The sequence below is a fragment of the Quercus suber genome, unplaced genomic scaffold (assembly GCF_002906115.3).
Source record: "Quercus suber isolate HL8 unplaced genomic scaffold, Cork oak 2.0 scaffold_61, whole genome shotgun sequence".
Taxonomy (NCBI): Eukaryota; Viridiplantae; Streptophyta; class Magnoliopsida; order Fagales; family Fagaceae; genus Quercus; species Quercus suber.
Genome location: NW_027069526.1, coordinates 1,261,785 through 1,278,215, shown reverse-complemented (window position 1 = coordinate 1,278,215; position 16,431 = coordinate 1,261,785). Strand labels below are relative to the sequence as shown.

At 34.5% G+C, this 16,431-nt stretch overlaps 1 protein-coding gene across 1 annotated transcript; it reads left to right on the top strand.

The window, feature by feature from the left end:
• Positions 1-7,905: 7,905 nt before the first annotated feature.
• Positions 7,906-14,323, top strand: LOC112012954 (65-kDa microtubule-associated protein 1). The gene is made up of 11 exons (XM_024045323.2): positions 7,906-8,066; positions 9,093-9,142; positions 9,240-9,334; positions 9,435-9,638; positions 9,814-10,071; positions 10,184-10,399; positions 11,270-11,425; positions 11,516-11,827; positions 12,650-12,737; positions 13,480-13,628; positions 13,800-14,323. The coding sequence occupies exons 3-11, from the start codon at positions 9,263-9,265 to the stop codon at positions 14,106-14,108; spliced, it is 1,764 nt and encodes a 587-aa protein (XP_023901091.1). The 5' UTR covers positions 7,906-8,066; positions 9,093-9,142; positions 9,240-9,262; the 3' UTR covers positions 14,109-14,323.
• The last annotated feature ends 2,108 nt before the right edge of the window (positions 14,324-16,431 follow it).

Here is a 16,431-nt window from a genome sequence, read left to right as displayed (position 1 = left end):
CGGTAGCACCAGCCACAAGCTGCAGCCTTTACTTGTGCAATAAATGAAACCGGCCTGATCATTTAAAGGAACCAATACGGAACTTACATTTATATATGGCAAGGAAATAATTGACAAGGGCATTTATCTGCCGGGAGGCTTTGTTCTTCAAAGATAAATGAGGGGGGTTTTCATGAATTTTTTTCTTTTCATATTTTGTGCCCAAAAACAAAAATAGTTCGTATTATCTTAATTCAAGGTTTCAAGCTCAAATCCTTCATTTTATTTTAGTCCTTATTGTAAATAGTTGTGACTTTAATAAAAAATTCAGTGAATTTGTGACTTTGTAGCCCCCAAAACAAGGCTAGAGTGTATTACTTATATATCACAAAAGTTGAAGATTTGTGTCTTCCCTACTCTTTTTTTTTTGCTGAATATTTGTGTCTTCTCTGCTTATATATCTTTAAACTTTTCTTTCTTATATTCGTCCGCTTTTTGAATAAAAAAAATAAACTCAAAGCCTACAGGCTACAGTTGTGCCTAATGCTTCTTTATCGAATTAGTTACCATATCCAATTGAGTTAAAATCGAGGCCAATGATTCATCTGTATCTTTTGCTTATTCAATAGAAAATGTTCGTCGTGTACGAAGTTGCGCTTTACATAAATTATTGTATTTTCAATTCAAAAATTGGTGAATTGGGCCCATTATGTCAGTTATCCCAGAAAAAAAAAATTATTAATAACAATTTTAAACATATCTTCTTTTTTTTTAAGAAGAAATTTTAAACCTATCAAGTTGGATAATATTTGACATCACAAAAGCCTATGCCATCTTAATTCATTCAAATTTAATGATATTATTTTATTTTCTTTTTTCTATGAACACACTGCAAACCCAAACTCTCTACTTGAGGGAAAGTTAAAGGTATTGTCCATCGAACAAAGTTTAACTTCAAATTAATTTGTAGCTATTTCTTTAAAATCATTACATAATGGTTGTCGAGGGTTTTTTTTTACATTTCTTGTACCTTAGACACGTGTCTTGATGTTATTGGCCAACAATTAGTCTAAGCTTTTTCTAAAAAGGAAGTTGGGTCTGGCACTCCGGAGAATGGGTTGCAAAGTACCATTCTGCCGCTACTAGTTTATGCGCAAATATTGAGTCCAAGTCCAAGGGAAGATGCTACAAAGTGGGCTTATTCTTTGTTTCTGCCACAGATGAACTTTTCTCCAGTTTCTGCCACAGATCTAACTTTTCTGCTATGCAGCAAAACTTTCTGCTGTGCTATAAAACCGCCTGTTGTGCAGTAAAACTTCCTGCTGTGCAGTAAAGCTTTCTGCTGTGCATTAAAGCCTTCTGTTGTGCAGTAAAGTTTTCTGCTGTGCAATAAAATTTTCAACTGTGCAGTAAAGTTGTCTGCTAATAGAAAATGTTCGTCGTGTACGAAGTTGCGCTTTACATAAATTATTGTATTTTCAATTCAAAAATTGGTGAATTGGGCCCATTATGTCAGTTATCCCAGAAAAAAAAAATTATTAATAACAATTTTAAACATATCTTCTTCTTTTTTAAGAAGAAATTTTAAACCTATCAAGTTGGATAATATTTGACATCACAAAAGCCTATGCCATCTTAATTCATTCAAATTTAATGATATTATTTTATTTTCTTTTTTCTATGAACACACTGCAAACCCAAACTCTCTACTTGAGGGAAAGTTAAAGGTATTGTCCATCGAACAAAGTTTAACTTCAAATTAATTTGTAGCTATTTCTTTAAAATCATTACATAATGGTTGTCGAGGGTTTTTTTTACATTTCTTGTACCTTAGACACGTGTCTTGATGTTATTGGCCAACAATTAGTCTAGGCTTTTTCTAAAAAGAAAGTTGGGTCTGGCACTCCGGAGAATGGGTTGCAAAGTACCATTCTGCCGCTACTAGTTTATGCGCAAATATTGAGTCCAAGTCCAAGGGAAGATGCTGCAAAGTGGGCTTATTCTTTGTTTCTGCCGCAGATGAACTTTTCTCCAGTTTCTGCCACAGATCTAACTTTTCTGCTATGCAGCAAAACTTTCTGCTGTGCTGTAAAACCGCCTGTTGTGCAGTAAAACTTCCTGCTGTGCAGTAAAGCTTTCTGCTGTGCATTAAAGCCTTCTGTTGTGCAGTAAAGTTTTCTGCTGTGCAATAAAATTTTCAACTGTGCAGTAAAGTTGTCTGCTACTTAGTAAAACTGTCTGCTATGTAGTAAAGCTTTCTGCTGTGCAGTAAAACTTTCTGCAATGTAAATGACTACTCTTCATTTTTCTTACTGTAGAAATACTTTTCTACTTCTTACACATAAACAAATCTAAAACTCAAAAAAAAAAAAAAAAATACCCATTAAACAAATGTTAGTTTAAGTGGGTTAGCATATTCTCAAACACACACACACACACACACACACATATATAAGTATATATACTTATACGTATTCATATATACATATATAAAATATATGGCAGAACATAAGGTACAATGTACATGTATATATACTTATGGCAGGATAATAATTAGTTCATGTCAAAAGTAAAACGCGTAATAACAAAGAAATAATAAAGGTTTAGCAGAAAAGGTTTAGCTAGTATAATAACTAACACAGTAAATATAATAAAAAATGTGCTACAGCAGAATAACTAATATAACAAGTAAAGATACCATGACAGGACACTACTAATGTAGCAAATGTGATAAAAACGTACTACAGCATAATGATTAAATACAGTAGATATAAGTTATAACGAGAGAAATCAAATATATTTGTAATCGAAATCAAGTATTGAATCTTCCCATAAAATAAGTAAACCAAGAAGGAACCCAAATCTCAACTTGAACAACCTTGTCATAGGCTTCTACCATCAAAGTTGTGCATTTTGGAGAATAGGCCTAAATGGCTACTAGCTATTACTTTTGGAGACTTCAAAGAGTGGGTTTGCTAAGAGGGAGGGAAAAGATGGTCTATTAATGCATGACCCTATTCCTGCCACGTTTTCTCTCTTCTTTTTACCATTTTCTTTCTTTCTTTCTCTCTGTTCTTTTTAATTTTAGTTTTTTACTATTCTCTTGCTGTGGGTTGTTCCCCTTCTTGGTCTTTCCTTTTCTTGGGTCCTTCTTTCTAGCTACTTACTACTCTCTTACCATGGGTTTCCCCCCTTAGGTGCTTACTCCCTCATTGAGTCCCCCTTTTTATCCTTGACTACCTCTTCCTTTTAAAGTGAGCTAATTCAATGAGATTTCTCCCTTTTACCCCTAAGGTTTCACCAATTATTTTTGGTTTGTTGTGGGCATCCTTGTAGGACTATCCACCAACCCATTAGTTGCCCCGACCATTGCCATTGCTTAGTACATGTTTGTTGCAAAAACTTTTCCCCCTACCACCAAACCACACCCTATGAATCCCCTTGACCGTGAACTCACCTCCCTTATATTGGTTGGGTACATGTTAATGGTGCTTCGGCCCTTGTGTGCTTACTTTACTATCTACTGTTTTTATCATCTTTCGTTCTCACGTCATTTTTGCTGTAGCAGATTAGTTTTGTTTCGTTTTGCTACGTGTCTTTGTCTTATTTCTTCACGTGTTTCCTGCTGTGTTTGTCATTTCTTTTAGTTTGGCTTTTCTTTTCTTCACGCATTTCTTGTTGCTGACACTTCTTACTGTTCCTTGTTTCTTTTCATCGTGCTTCTTCATATTAGTTTTCACACCTATCTTTTATACAAAAATATTTGGGCTTTTGTGGACCAAATAATGTTAACTGGATCAAAAGGGTCTTGGGCTCAATTTGCCATGATTTGTCAAGGCGATTTTGCTAAATAACTGTATTCTGTGGCAGATCTGTATTCTGCTACAGATTTGCGTTTTGCTGTAGATTACTTTCACTTGCACTTTTTTCTTTGGATTTTTCTTGCTCTTCGGTCTTCTTAGTGGGTCTTTGGGCCTTTCTTTTTGTTGGGCTTTCTTTCGTATGGGCTTTTGCGTCTTGCAACTTATTGAACTTTTTTCCTCATGGGCCTTTGGGTATAGATTTGCAAAAATGGACATCGACAATGATTTATACGATTATTTATATATATTATTTAAACAAATGCACGTATTAATTAATTAAAACTATACATTAATAATCTTTTCAATCACTACACGGTGGATTAGAAAAGGATAACCCCACGTTAATTTAGAGCTAAATTTTTCCATCCCGACTAGAGGTGGGATTGGAATTGTATGATACTTAATAATTTTATTAATATTTTCTTTTCTTTTTGGCTACATATGGCCAAGAATGAAAGTGGATAACAGCTTTGCTAATGGATGAGATTCTTTATTTTCGCAAATGTTAATGAATAATGATAGCTAGTCTAAGTGTCTAAACATTATATAATTTTCTAATAATGAGTATCTACGTGACCCCTCATTTTAATGGAAAAGTAATGAATTATGATTTTTTTTTTTTAGATAGAAAGTAATGAATTATGATTGTGAGTGAGAAAAAACCAAAATTAATTATGTGACCTCACTCAATTATAAAAGTCCAAAATATCAAAAGCCTTGCATGCTAATGTGTTTAGGATAGAGACCTATATGATTCGTGATGACACCCAAAACGTGACAATGACCCTTGCTCCCAAATCTAGTTTTGCTTTACATACACCGATACTTTATGTTATGTCGTTTTGATGCTGAGTTTTGCCACAAAGCATATGCCCTTCATCTTGAGTTTAATTTCACAAATGCCAATTCCATCTCAACTTATTTCTTAATACTTAACATGTCAAGCGGTTTGTGTATATTCTTTGATTTGCCAACACGTTTTGCTTAGGAGTTGAAGTTGGAGAGCTAGACTGATGTTATTTTAAGATAGGGCAATGTTCTTATAAAAAAGAAAAAGAAAAAAAAGAAGAGAGGGTAATGCTAAGGGTAAAATTAAGCAGCATTACTTAGCATTACTTAATTTTTAGCAAATGCTAAAAAATATAAAAAGGATAGAGGAAAGCTGAAATGACACTTCCTTTAAAGTATTCCACTTGATGTTTGTATAAAAAATTTGAACGTCCATATTTTGAAAGTTGAAAATTGAAAATTCCATTAAGGTAGTTACTATATGGGAGAGTACAGATTTATTATCATACCCGTAGTTAGTAAAATATGGTACATCTACAGTATGATAAGTATATAGACAAATATAATTTGGTATCTTTAAGAAAATATGTTTTAAAAATTTGACAAAAAAATACAAAAACAAAGAAATAACGTTATGTGTATAATAAGTTTATTATTAAAAAATCTGCCACTAAAAATACAGAAACGTTTGTCATATACTTCTTTGAAAATAACTACAATAATCTTTGTATTATGGATTTATGGTCATAACGAAGATTCTCAACAATTTAATTTAATATAATCTATTTAAAATGATTTCAATAGACATTAACAATAACATTAATATTCACCAAAAGCTAATAATTGAATTATTATACAATCATCTTCTCAAAAAAAAAAAAAATATTACAATCATTTATAGCTATATTTTATGAATTATTTAATCATTTATTGCCATTTTTAGGTAACAAAGTGTTAAGTGTTTCACTATTTTAAGGGCTATTTTTTAGGAGTTGTTTAATCATTTGCTACAACAACATTATTTCTTTAGCATTTTATCATCATTTACGCTTGTATGTAACTGCCCTTTATTAGTTTTGTGCGTAACAAAAGCAAATGAAACTTTGAATTCCAAAATAACACATACTTTTATGTACAATTGAAAACAAAATAGTATATGTGAGTTTTATTCATTGTTACATATGTACGCAAAACACTTACACGTAATTACTAACTATGATAGTATCTTTACAGACACTAAAAATAAATAAAATAAAAGTATGTCGTTTTGCCTATAATTTGAAAGTGGGACATTTCATGAAATCTCATATAAAGTTGATGTAATTTACTAAAATTATCTTTATTCTTTTCCGCCAAAAAAAGTCCCACCAACCAAACTCTCAGTACGCTCCTCTGCATCCAGCCAAAATCTTGACTAAACAAGCCCACAATGGTGGCAAAGATTCAAAGCTTAGCATTTAAAAGCTCTTGACTTGGAGTCTTGAACTACTTGAAAAGTTGAAAGCAACTCAATCTATTCCTTACCTAATAAAAGAACAACAAACAAAATTAAGGGTAAATTTAATTTGTTTTATTGTTTACCAACCCACTGCACCACATTAAAAGTTTTTTAGATGGGTAAAAACTAAAAGGTAAAAGGTGTCATAGTGTTTAACCCAATTCGTCAGCGCCACGCTATGCTTTTCATTGCGGGGCTTAAAATGTGGAATTGGTCCCACAAAATTGACCCACTTTGATGATTAGTCCTCTCATGTGGTCCCTATATAGTGGCCAATGCATAGGTAAGTATTAAATATCATACCAGAAAAATAAATTAATTATTAACTAATTTTATGAATTATTTGTCTTTGAGTGCCGTAAGATATATATTATTAATTTACATATGTATTGGCATTTGGCAACTATTGATAATTAAAAACAGCTTTGGATGGGATGGACTCGTTAAAACACTCATTTGAGTTCTCCTTTAAAAAAAAAAAAAAAAAAAAAAAACTCGTTAAAACACTCATTTGAGTTCTCCTTAAAAAAAAAAAAAAAAAAAAAAAACTCCTTTGAGTCAATTTATTAACTATTGAATTAAGCTTGGGTTTTAATTTAAAGCCCAATTAATTAAGAAATAAGCTTTGAACTAAGTAAAGCTTGGGTTGATATTCCCATAAACACTTGAGTTTTCATGAGAAAATTTAATTGCATCTTTTAAGGGTAATATGTATTAAGAAAGGTAGAAACATAGGTTTCTTAATTTAAAATTTAAATTTACTTAATGAATTTCATAAAGGAGTTTAAACTTATTTACAGTATTGAATAGAAACTTAAATATAAGAATTGAGCTTAACATTAAGCTCAAAATCCATGCAAAATTAAAAGCCAATGAAAATAACCACATAGTTTAAGATCCTATAGAATTTTATTTTTTTAACATAACTTCACTATATATTTTTTAAAATCATATTTATTTATTTTGAAATGATTTGAATTTCTTTTTTACTTTATTTTAAATTTGGAGAAGTCAAATTTAATAGTTTTCGAAGTTAATTGATATCATTGAGCCTCCTTAGCATTATAACCACTTCATAAGTATAAGTTCCTATAGGATGAGAGTACAAACTTTCTAAAATGAAGTTTTACAGACATATATATACTTTCATTAGACTATAATAAAATTTCTATATCTAATAAAAAATTGGATAAAATTTAGCTATAAAATTAGTTATAATCTTACTCAGTATCTTTTTTATTAAATGTGAATTTTGATAAATTTACCATTAAATTATATATTCTTATATTTTCTATACTTACAAAATTTTTTAAAAATTAAAGATCAATAGTTATGTTATCAATAAATTTTTTAAATTGCATTAAATTTTTAAAATATATAATAATATTTATTTTATTAAATAAAATAATAATTTTAAATTATAATCAATTTTATAACTAAATTTTGTATTAACAAAATTGATTCATAGAATTATTGTATACTTAAAAAATTATCTAAAATAACTAAAGGAGATGCTGATCCAATCCAAACTCTTTGTTTTTGTTTGACTGTGAGAGTCTTTTCTCCTAACTACACCTCAGGACCGGTCAAAATTGACAAAACCAGCAAGCAGCAAACTCTACAAAAAGTCACACACACTCAGACACAGTGTCATATTCGTAAATAAGCCCGGAAACACAGGGCATCACAGAATCAAAGATTTTCCAGACAATCACATACGGTCTAATGTGGGCCCCACTTAGCCCGTCCTTTTTTTCTTTGCATACACACACTCTCTTTCTCTCTCTTTCTGTCCTTTGTTGGCTTCTAAAAAACCAAGTTCTATCACTCACTCTTTTACTCTGTCCCTCACAAACACTGATGCCAAAGCCCCTTAGATCTGAAACCCACAAACCCCAATAACTCTTAGCTCCAAAGAAACCATCTTTGGGACCTGGGTAAGCATTTTCTCAGCTCAAGCTCTCAACTTTTTCACTCTTTGCTCACAAAAATGTAGCTCTTTAATGTGCCACTCTGTGAAATCTTATTTTAATTGCTGTTTTGGTTTCTGGGTCGTATTTATCTTGATCCAGAACAGAGAAAGAGAGATCTGGGTGTTTTGGAAAAGCTCTTGTTGTTCTTGATTGTGTGAATGTAGGATTTGTGATTAATGGTTGATGATCAGGTTTTCTTTTTTGTCTTTTGGGGGTGGTGAAAAATGAAAAGATGGGTTTTGGGATGTAAATGCTTGGATTTGAAGTGAATTTCTAGTGATTGTGTTGGTGGGTTTTTAATAAGTTGTAACTTTGCTTGAGCTTGAGATCTTCTTCTGCTTGAAAGTTTGTTTCTTGGTTGATGGAGCCTGTGATTTTGGATTTGGTGTAATTTAACTTGGTTAACTAAGTAGGTTTTGAGTGGATGACGATAAGAAAATGTGGGAATGTGAAAGAAATTGTCCTTTGTGGGTAAATGTGTGAGCAGGGAATACTTGCTCTTTTCATTCTTGAGGTCAATGTAAGATGAAACTTCAATTTATGAACACCTTAAAGGTTTAAACTATCAGGTGAAATGAGGTTGTTGTTTTGTTGGGTCCAGAATGATGTAATGTTTTGTGGTTTTTGTGATCTGTGCTGGGAGCTTTACTTTTGTGCGGAACTTCATCGCCGAGGGCTGAAGAAATGGCGTTAAGAGTTTTTATTTATTTATAATCTCAGAATTAGACAAATAAGTGTGTTTCTTTAATGAAAGTTTTTAATCACCAATTTGGAGCCACTATTGATCTTTTTATTAGGATTGAGTAATTTATCTTTTTATTTATTTTTAATGCCCAATTCACTGAATTGGATCAGTTGAAGATCAATATCTGATGTGGGTTGAGTACAGTTTCTCCTGTCTTATTGGCTCCTTTATTCTATTTCTTTGTAATTAAGCTTACTCTTGAGCATTCCTACTGACTAGTTTTCTGTCTTTTATGACTGATGCAGACAGGCGTGTATGTTGTCCACTTAAGTGGTCCTTCTTGCTCGTCAATAAGGTTTGCAGATTTGGTTTTATGTTTCTTATGAACTTTCTTGATCCTGCATAAAAAATTATGAAATGGCTTTATGTTCCTTAGATTCTTTGTAATGCAGGTTAGGTTGTAGTGTTGACGTGAATGGCGGTGACAGATGTGCAAAATCCCCTTCTTGGAGAAACCACATGTGGTTCTTTGCTGCAGAAACTGCAGGTACATTTGTTTGCCTCATCTTGACTGCTAGCCTGTGTTTACTACTTATGTATATGGTCTATGAAAATTGGCTTACAAATCAGTCTGTCATTTGCCACAGGAAATATGGGATGAGGTTGGGGAAAGTGATGAGGAACGAGACAAGATGCTCCTTCAGTTAGAGCAGGATTGCTTGGACGTATACAAGAGGAAGGTTGAACAGGCTGCAAAGTCTAGAGCACAGCTTCTTCAGGCCTTGTCAGATGCCAAACTTGAACTTTCCAGTCTTCTATCAGCCCTTGGAGAGAAAAGTTTTGCTGGAATTGTGAGTAATTATAAAACTCATGCTTAGATTGGCAAGATTATTTTAGGAAGTGCAAGTAATTTCTATGGTGATGCATATCAATGCTACAATTTAGCATATGTTGACAGATGGTGCTGGTTTTCCCATGAATTTCTTTGGTTTAATTATACTTACAAAAAAATAATAATAATTGCAGCCCGATAAGACTTCAGGAACTATCAAGGAACAGCTTGCAGCTATAGCACCAGCACTTGAACAGTTGTGGAAACAAAAAGAGGAGAGAATTAAGGAGTTTTCTGATGTACAGTCACAGATTCAAAAGATATGTGGAGAAATTGCTGGGACCTTGAACCTTAGCGATCAGGCAGGGACTCCTGCTGTTGACGAAGCAGACCTATCCCTGAAAAGGTTAGATGAATATCATGGCCAACTTCAAGAACTTCAAAAGGAAAAGGTAAAACTTTTATATTAATGAATAATGCATAACTTGATGACTGTTTTGACAACTGCATTTGCTTCTAACTGCATTGAGTTCATGATTGTTAATCGGTTATTTTATTTGGCAGAGTGAGAGGTTGCACAAGGTTCTTGAATTTGTGAGCACTGTCCATGATCTTTGTGCTGTCCTTGGAATGGACTTCTTCAGTACTGTTACTGAGGTTCATCCAAGCTTAAATGACACTACAAGCGTCCAATCCAAAAGCATTAGCAATGATACTCTATCTAGGCTGGCTAAGACAGTCTTAGCACTGAAAGAAGATAAGAAGCAGAGGCTCCATAAGGTAACTTGTTTAGAGTCTCTCTCTCTCTCTCTCTCTCTCTCTCTCTCTCTCGGTTCTCCATATCTTTTCACTTTGGTTTTCACAGTTTCTTGAAAATTCAACCGATAGCAATACATAAATTTTTTACGTAGATTTTTGTACCTTGGGAAAAATATTCCTTATATATAAAAATTTGTACCTATTCAGCAAAAAAGGAGGCATAAAATCTGTCATGATGACCCCTTTTCTGATTTTCTGGATTTTCCCTAGAAGTTAATTTATTTTTTTGGGTGATTTAGATCATTTTCACTTGATACTTTCAAGAAATTGTATTGTCACGTAATACATCTAGCAGAATGTGAACATCTTGTTTCAGTGAGATGAATAAAATTGTTTAGTTTCATGTGATTGTTTTGTTATTGCTTGACATCCCATAGGGATGTAAACCACACATTCTCTCTCCCGGCAAGTAGTAATTGTCAGAGCAAGACTTAGGTTCCTTAGGTTTCCCTTTTAAGATTTTGCCATGTGGATTTTTTCTCATGTGAATAAAGTGTATTTTTTAGTTAAGTAGTCACATGGCTGAATCTTTAGAGGAGAACCTAAGGAACAACACCTAAGGTATTGTACCTAAGTTTTATCCTAATTGTCATTGTATAGCCATTTATAGAGAATTTTGCTTGATGTCAAAGGCGGGTGCTGGGTCTTTATGTTTATTCTGAATGAGTTGCCACATTTCAAGTTCTTTGGTACATTCCCTTCAATGTTTCAGCCTCCTATTTTCCATGCTCTTGGATATTTTATGTATGCTTTGTTGCTTTAGATTTTGAATTGCTTGGTTTGCATATTCCAATAATTGATATTACTTGAGTATTTATTGCTACTCCACAGCTCCAAGAGTTGGCAACTCAACTAATTGATCTGTGGAATCTGATGGATACGCCGGTGGAAGAAAGGAGTTTATTTGACCATGTTACCTGCAACATATCTGCTTCAGTAGATGAAGTGACCGTTCCAGGGGCCCTTGCTCTAGATTTGATTGAGCAGGTATTTAAAGTCTGCCAAGTACATGGAACTGTAAGATTAAATAAATAATGGTGGTTCCGCTTACTCATTTTATTGTTATTTGTTATTAAGGCTGAGGTGGAAGTTGAAAGGCTTGATCAACTGAAAGCAAGCAGGATGAAGGAAATTGCTTTTAAGAAGCAAACAGAGCTCGAAGATATATTTGCCCATGCTCATATAGAAATAGATCCTGAGGCTGCTCGAGAAAAGATTATGGCACTTATTGACTCTGGTGATGTTGAACCTGCTGAATTACTGGCTGACATGGATAATCAGATAGCAAATGCAAAAGATGAGGCTCTCAGCAGAAAAGATATATTGGACAAGGTTGAGAAGTGGATGTCAGCCTGTGAAGAGGAGAGTTGGCTTGAAGACTACAATCGGGTATGTATAATCTCTCTCTCTCTCTCTCTCTCTGGATTTTCTATGGTTCAACCACTGGGATTTGGACAAACAAGCTCAATAATGCAGCCCTCCATTCAACATAGCACCATGAGATTGAAATAATTTTGTTACACAATCACCCTTTTGGACTTCAATGGGATGAAATTTGTCATTATGACTTTGCATGTTTACAACTAATTCATAATTAGATTAGTTTGTCTTACAATCCATTCCCAAATACTTACACCCATCTCTGCCTTTCCTTTCCATAGTATTTAGTTGTTGAGAACAGAGTCAAGATCAGTGAAAAGGGAATGAGAAATTCATTTTGTTATTGAATGGCTATAAGAGTATAAGGCGAAATTCATTTTGTCATTGAATGGTTACAAGGGCAAAAAGTTAAATAATGTCAGTTATTGAGAAAGAATTGGCTATGACATCTTCAGTGCCCATATCAGCAAAGTAAATTCAAATTCATTTTGCATCAAAAATGTGTTTAAAGAGTTCCTTCACCAGTTTAGTTAAGATATCTTTACTCTAGATATTCAGATATTCTCTGGCACCCAATAGGCCCATTTGAATAATAGCCTGCTTTTTAACAATAAATAAACATGCAGTCCTGAATTTCTTAGGAAAAAAACATCTGTTTATCACTGGCTAGAGACCAGCAAAAATTGATCTTAATGGGAAGTGGATGAAGAAGATTATGGAATGAAGGTAGCAAATATTGTAGGAGTGAACTTCCTTGTGAGTGTTTTAAGTTTTGTTTATGTCATTGGTGAGTGTGGTGTTTTAAACTCTGACATTGCTTTGATGATACAGGATGAAAACAGGTACAATGCAAGCAGAGGTGCACACTTAAACCTCAAGCGTGCAGAAAAAGCCCGGATTTTGGTGAACAAAATTCCAGGTAAGTGCTGAACCAGAGTACTACCAGAGTCATAGAGGCTCAGTTGAACTTGCAGTTTTTGTGTTTTGCAGAAGCTGAAATGCATGTGATGTCAATGAGCTCTGGTCCTCTCTCAAAAATGTGGGTGGGGATGAGGTTTGGGTATAAAACCCATTGGGTGCATATGTAACTTACCAATAAAAGGAAAAATAAAAAATAAAAAAACATAAAACAAAAATTGAAAAGAAAAGAAAAGAAAAGAAAAAAGTGCATTGATGGATAGAATCTGTATGTGCATCTCAATGTGCCATGGTCTTTTACTGAGTCAGCCTCACATATTAATTTATTTAGCAATTAGTTGCAGGTCATAAGACTTCCATATGAGCGATTTCATTCGAAACCCTTATTTTACCTTAAGTGGGATATCACAAGACTCACAGTCACAAGATTGTAGATGAGATGAGTAGATAGGTTAGACACTAAAATTAGTTCATGAAGAGAATTTACTGTCTAGTAATCTTTAATCTTCTCACTATAAACTAATGTAGATCAGTTGGTGGGTCTGATGGCAATGAAATTATTATGCGGATTGACTTAAGATGTTAACTAGGTTTTTATGTGGACTCAATATGTTGCAACTCCAAGACCTAGTTTCAGCCACTAATAAATGGCATAAGATGTAACAATTTATTTTTCCATGTGAGCTCTGCTTGAATGCTATGTACCTTGAATATTCAATTAATTAGTTTTTGTGGATGTGCAGCACTCGTTGAGACATTGGTTACCAAAACTCGGGCATGGGAAGAAGAACGTGGCATACCATTTACTTATGATGGTGTTCCTCTTCTTGCCATGCTAGAGGAATATGCCATGCTCAGGCATGAACGAGAAGAAGAGAAGCGGAAGATGAGGGTAAGTTTTGATTGATAGGAATGATTTAGTGGTGATTGACAATGAACTTGGTTCAAGCATGCACCCTGAATTGAACAGCATAATGCCTAGCACAAGCTTTTAGCTAGAGCTGCTTTTCATTTATGATGTCTCTCGAATACTGCATGGGATCATAACCTTTGTGCTTTATAGGATCAGAAGAAGTTCCATGAGCAGCAAAATACAGAACAAGAAGCTATATTTGGTTCAAGGCCCAGCCCTGCTCGACCTGCTGGCACAAAGAAGGTAGTGGGTCCTCGTGCAAATGGTGGTGGTGGTGCCAATGGAACCCCCAGCAGACGGCTATCTCTTAATGCTCATCAAAATGGGTCCAGGTCAACAACAAAAGATGGAAAGCGGGATAATACTAGACCAGTTGCCCCTGTGAACTACGTTGCCATATCAAAAGAAGATGCTGCCTCCCACGTTTCTGGTTCTGACCCAGTTCCGGCTTCTCCATGATGATAATAAGAGACAGATAGAGAGAGTGAGAGTGAGAGAGAGAGAGAGAGAGATCTGTAGGTTACCAATTACAACTTTGTCGTGTTACTGTTGTTACTACTTACTAGTTTGTGCTGTAGGAATATGATCTATGAATCAACGAGTAAAATTGGAGATAAAACGAAACTGCTTGTAGCTTTGTATGTGATATTGACATTTGGAAGCTTTTTCAATCATGTTGCTCTAGTCTGTTCAAGTTTTGATCAATTGTAGCAATCATGGTGGATGTCCAAGTACACATTTGGCTCGGGGATAAAAGCTGCCAATGCTTTTTGTGCTGAGGATTTTCTACTGCTCTTGCTTTCTTGATAAACTTTACTGGAATTCGAATGCATACCATACAAGCCTTGGGAACCAAGGAATCTATTACCTGTATAAAAGAACTAAAGCAAAGTGTGTTATATTTGGGCTTCACTGCTTCAGCACAGGCAAAGCGTTCTTTCACTGAGAATCGGTGTTATGACTTACGACGAGTCATTATAGTGGGTTTTGTAAACGCTTATTGACAATATTTTCACTTCAAAATATGCATACTTAGAAGTTTAAGCCCGTGTAGAGTTGAGAATTTCACTAACCTGAATTTTTCGGGTCCACCACTCATCAGTGGCTTGAATAACCCCAGTTACAGGATCATAACTCAACCCAGTCTCACCAAAACACTCCTTCCAAGCCTTTCACAGTTTTCTCAAATGATCACATTTGTTCTTAAACTGCGTGTGAGTTACCACTTTTCCATTTCACCTAACTGCTCAATCACTGCATCAACCCCTTTCTTTCTAAAAAATCCTTGATGTTTCTTGCCATCTAGGACTTGAACAGCAGACAAATCACAATAAACTTTTACTTCCCTAGGATCTTTCCACCCAGTTCTCACTTCATTACCATCAACCTTCGACTTCCCCTTACCCATATTTGCTACAACTTCCTTCTATACTCATTGAGTCATTTCAACGAACAGTTTGTATGCATATCAGTTTTCAGTTACGCATGCTCACATGAAAAATGCAAAGTAAACTCACATATATAGTCCCAATATGTCTATACTTGGTGAGAAACACCCAAAATTACATGAAGCATAGAGAAACCCACATACTTATGTCATGGAAAACACAAAAATCACACACAAACGTTGAACTAAAATTACACACAAGTTTTGTACAAAACCATAGATTGAAGTGTATTCATGGAAAACAAAATAACCAGACACCAATAGATCAGAGAGTATAAAAAGTTAGACAGAACAGTACTCGTGAATGTAGAGATCCACAGTGGCAGCCACGACGTCCCAAGCGGAGAGAAGCTGAGCTCCAGCGAAGCACGAAGGAATGGGTTTGTTTGTTCCATGTGGGAGCTGAATTACCATGTTTCAGCGTGAGTTTTGATGGTTTATTACGGGATGGTGGGTAGGTGCATTTCATTGAAGACAAATAGGACGGAGCATTGATGAAAATTGACTCCATTTATGCACGGTCGGTGAGAGGAAGAAAGGGAATGAAAAAATTAGCCATTGGAGAGAACGCAGTGTTTTGTCCTTCTACTTCATGGGTCAGAGAGTGTTGTGAACAATACCAGATTGGGTTCAATGCGTTTTGTGTTTATGCTCACCAAAAAAGTGGAGTACCTACACGCACAGACGTTTTAATGAAACGGTGCGTATTGGAGTTTCATTTTGTGTTCTAGCGTGGAGGTTTTGCGCGTTTATCGTTGCCAGTGTAGCCGGGTCTCATGCCTCTCAAAAAACGCAAACGGGAAACGTGAGCAGTAAACGCCCAATCCAAACGTAACCTTAATAGGTTAGATCATAATTGTACTTGGTAAGTATCAAATCAAAATAAAAAATTACTTGTGTTTGGGTGCATATTATGCTCATGAATGGTATGATTATAGGGTTTGATATGTTTTTTTCTGAAATACTTGATACACAGTTTTGACAGGTGAGGTTGTATATCTATGTTTTACTCCGTGAGTCCAAAAGGCTATGCCTTAGTGAGGTTTTTCTTCATCGTGTTAATGAGCACAATGGCTTGAGCATGCGGCAGTGTCATAGACCAATTCGATTTCAATAGATGCGGGTGTCTAATAGCATCTTATAAAAGGAAGTAAGAACTTGTTCATAGTCTCTTCCACATTTGTATTTCTATATAGGAAATGAACTTTTGGTTCTCCAATGAAATTTTTTTTTTTACTTCATTGTTACTAAAAGTTTCACTGACTTAGAACGACATTTTCTTCTCCACGTAAAAGCAAATTTCATTATCTCAAAATATCTGGAAATCAACTTCCA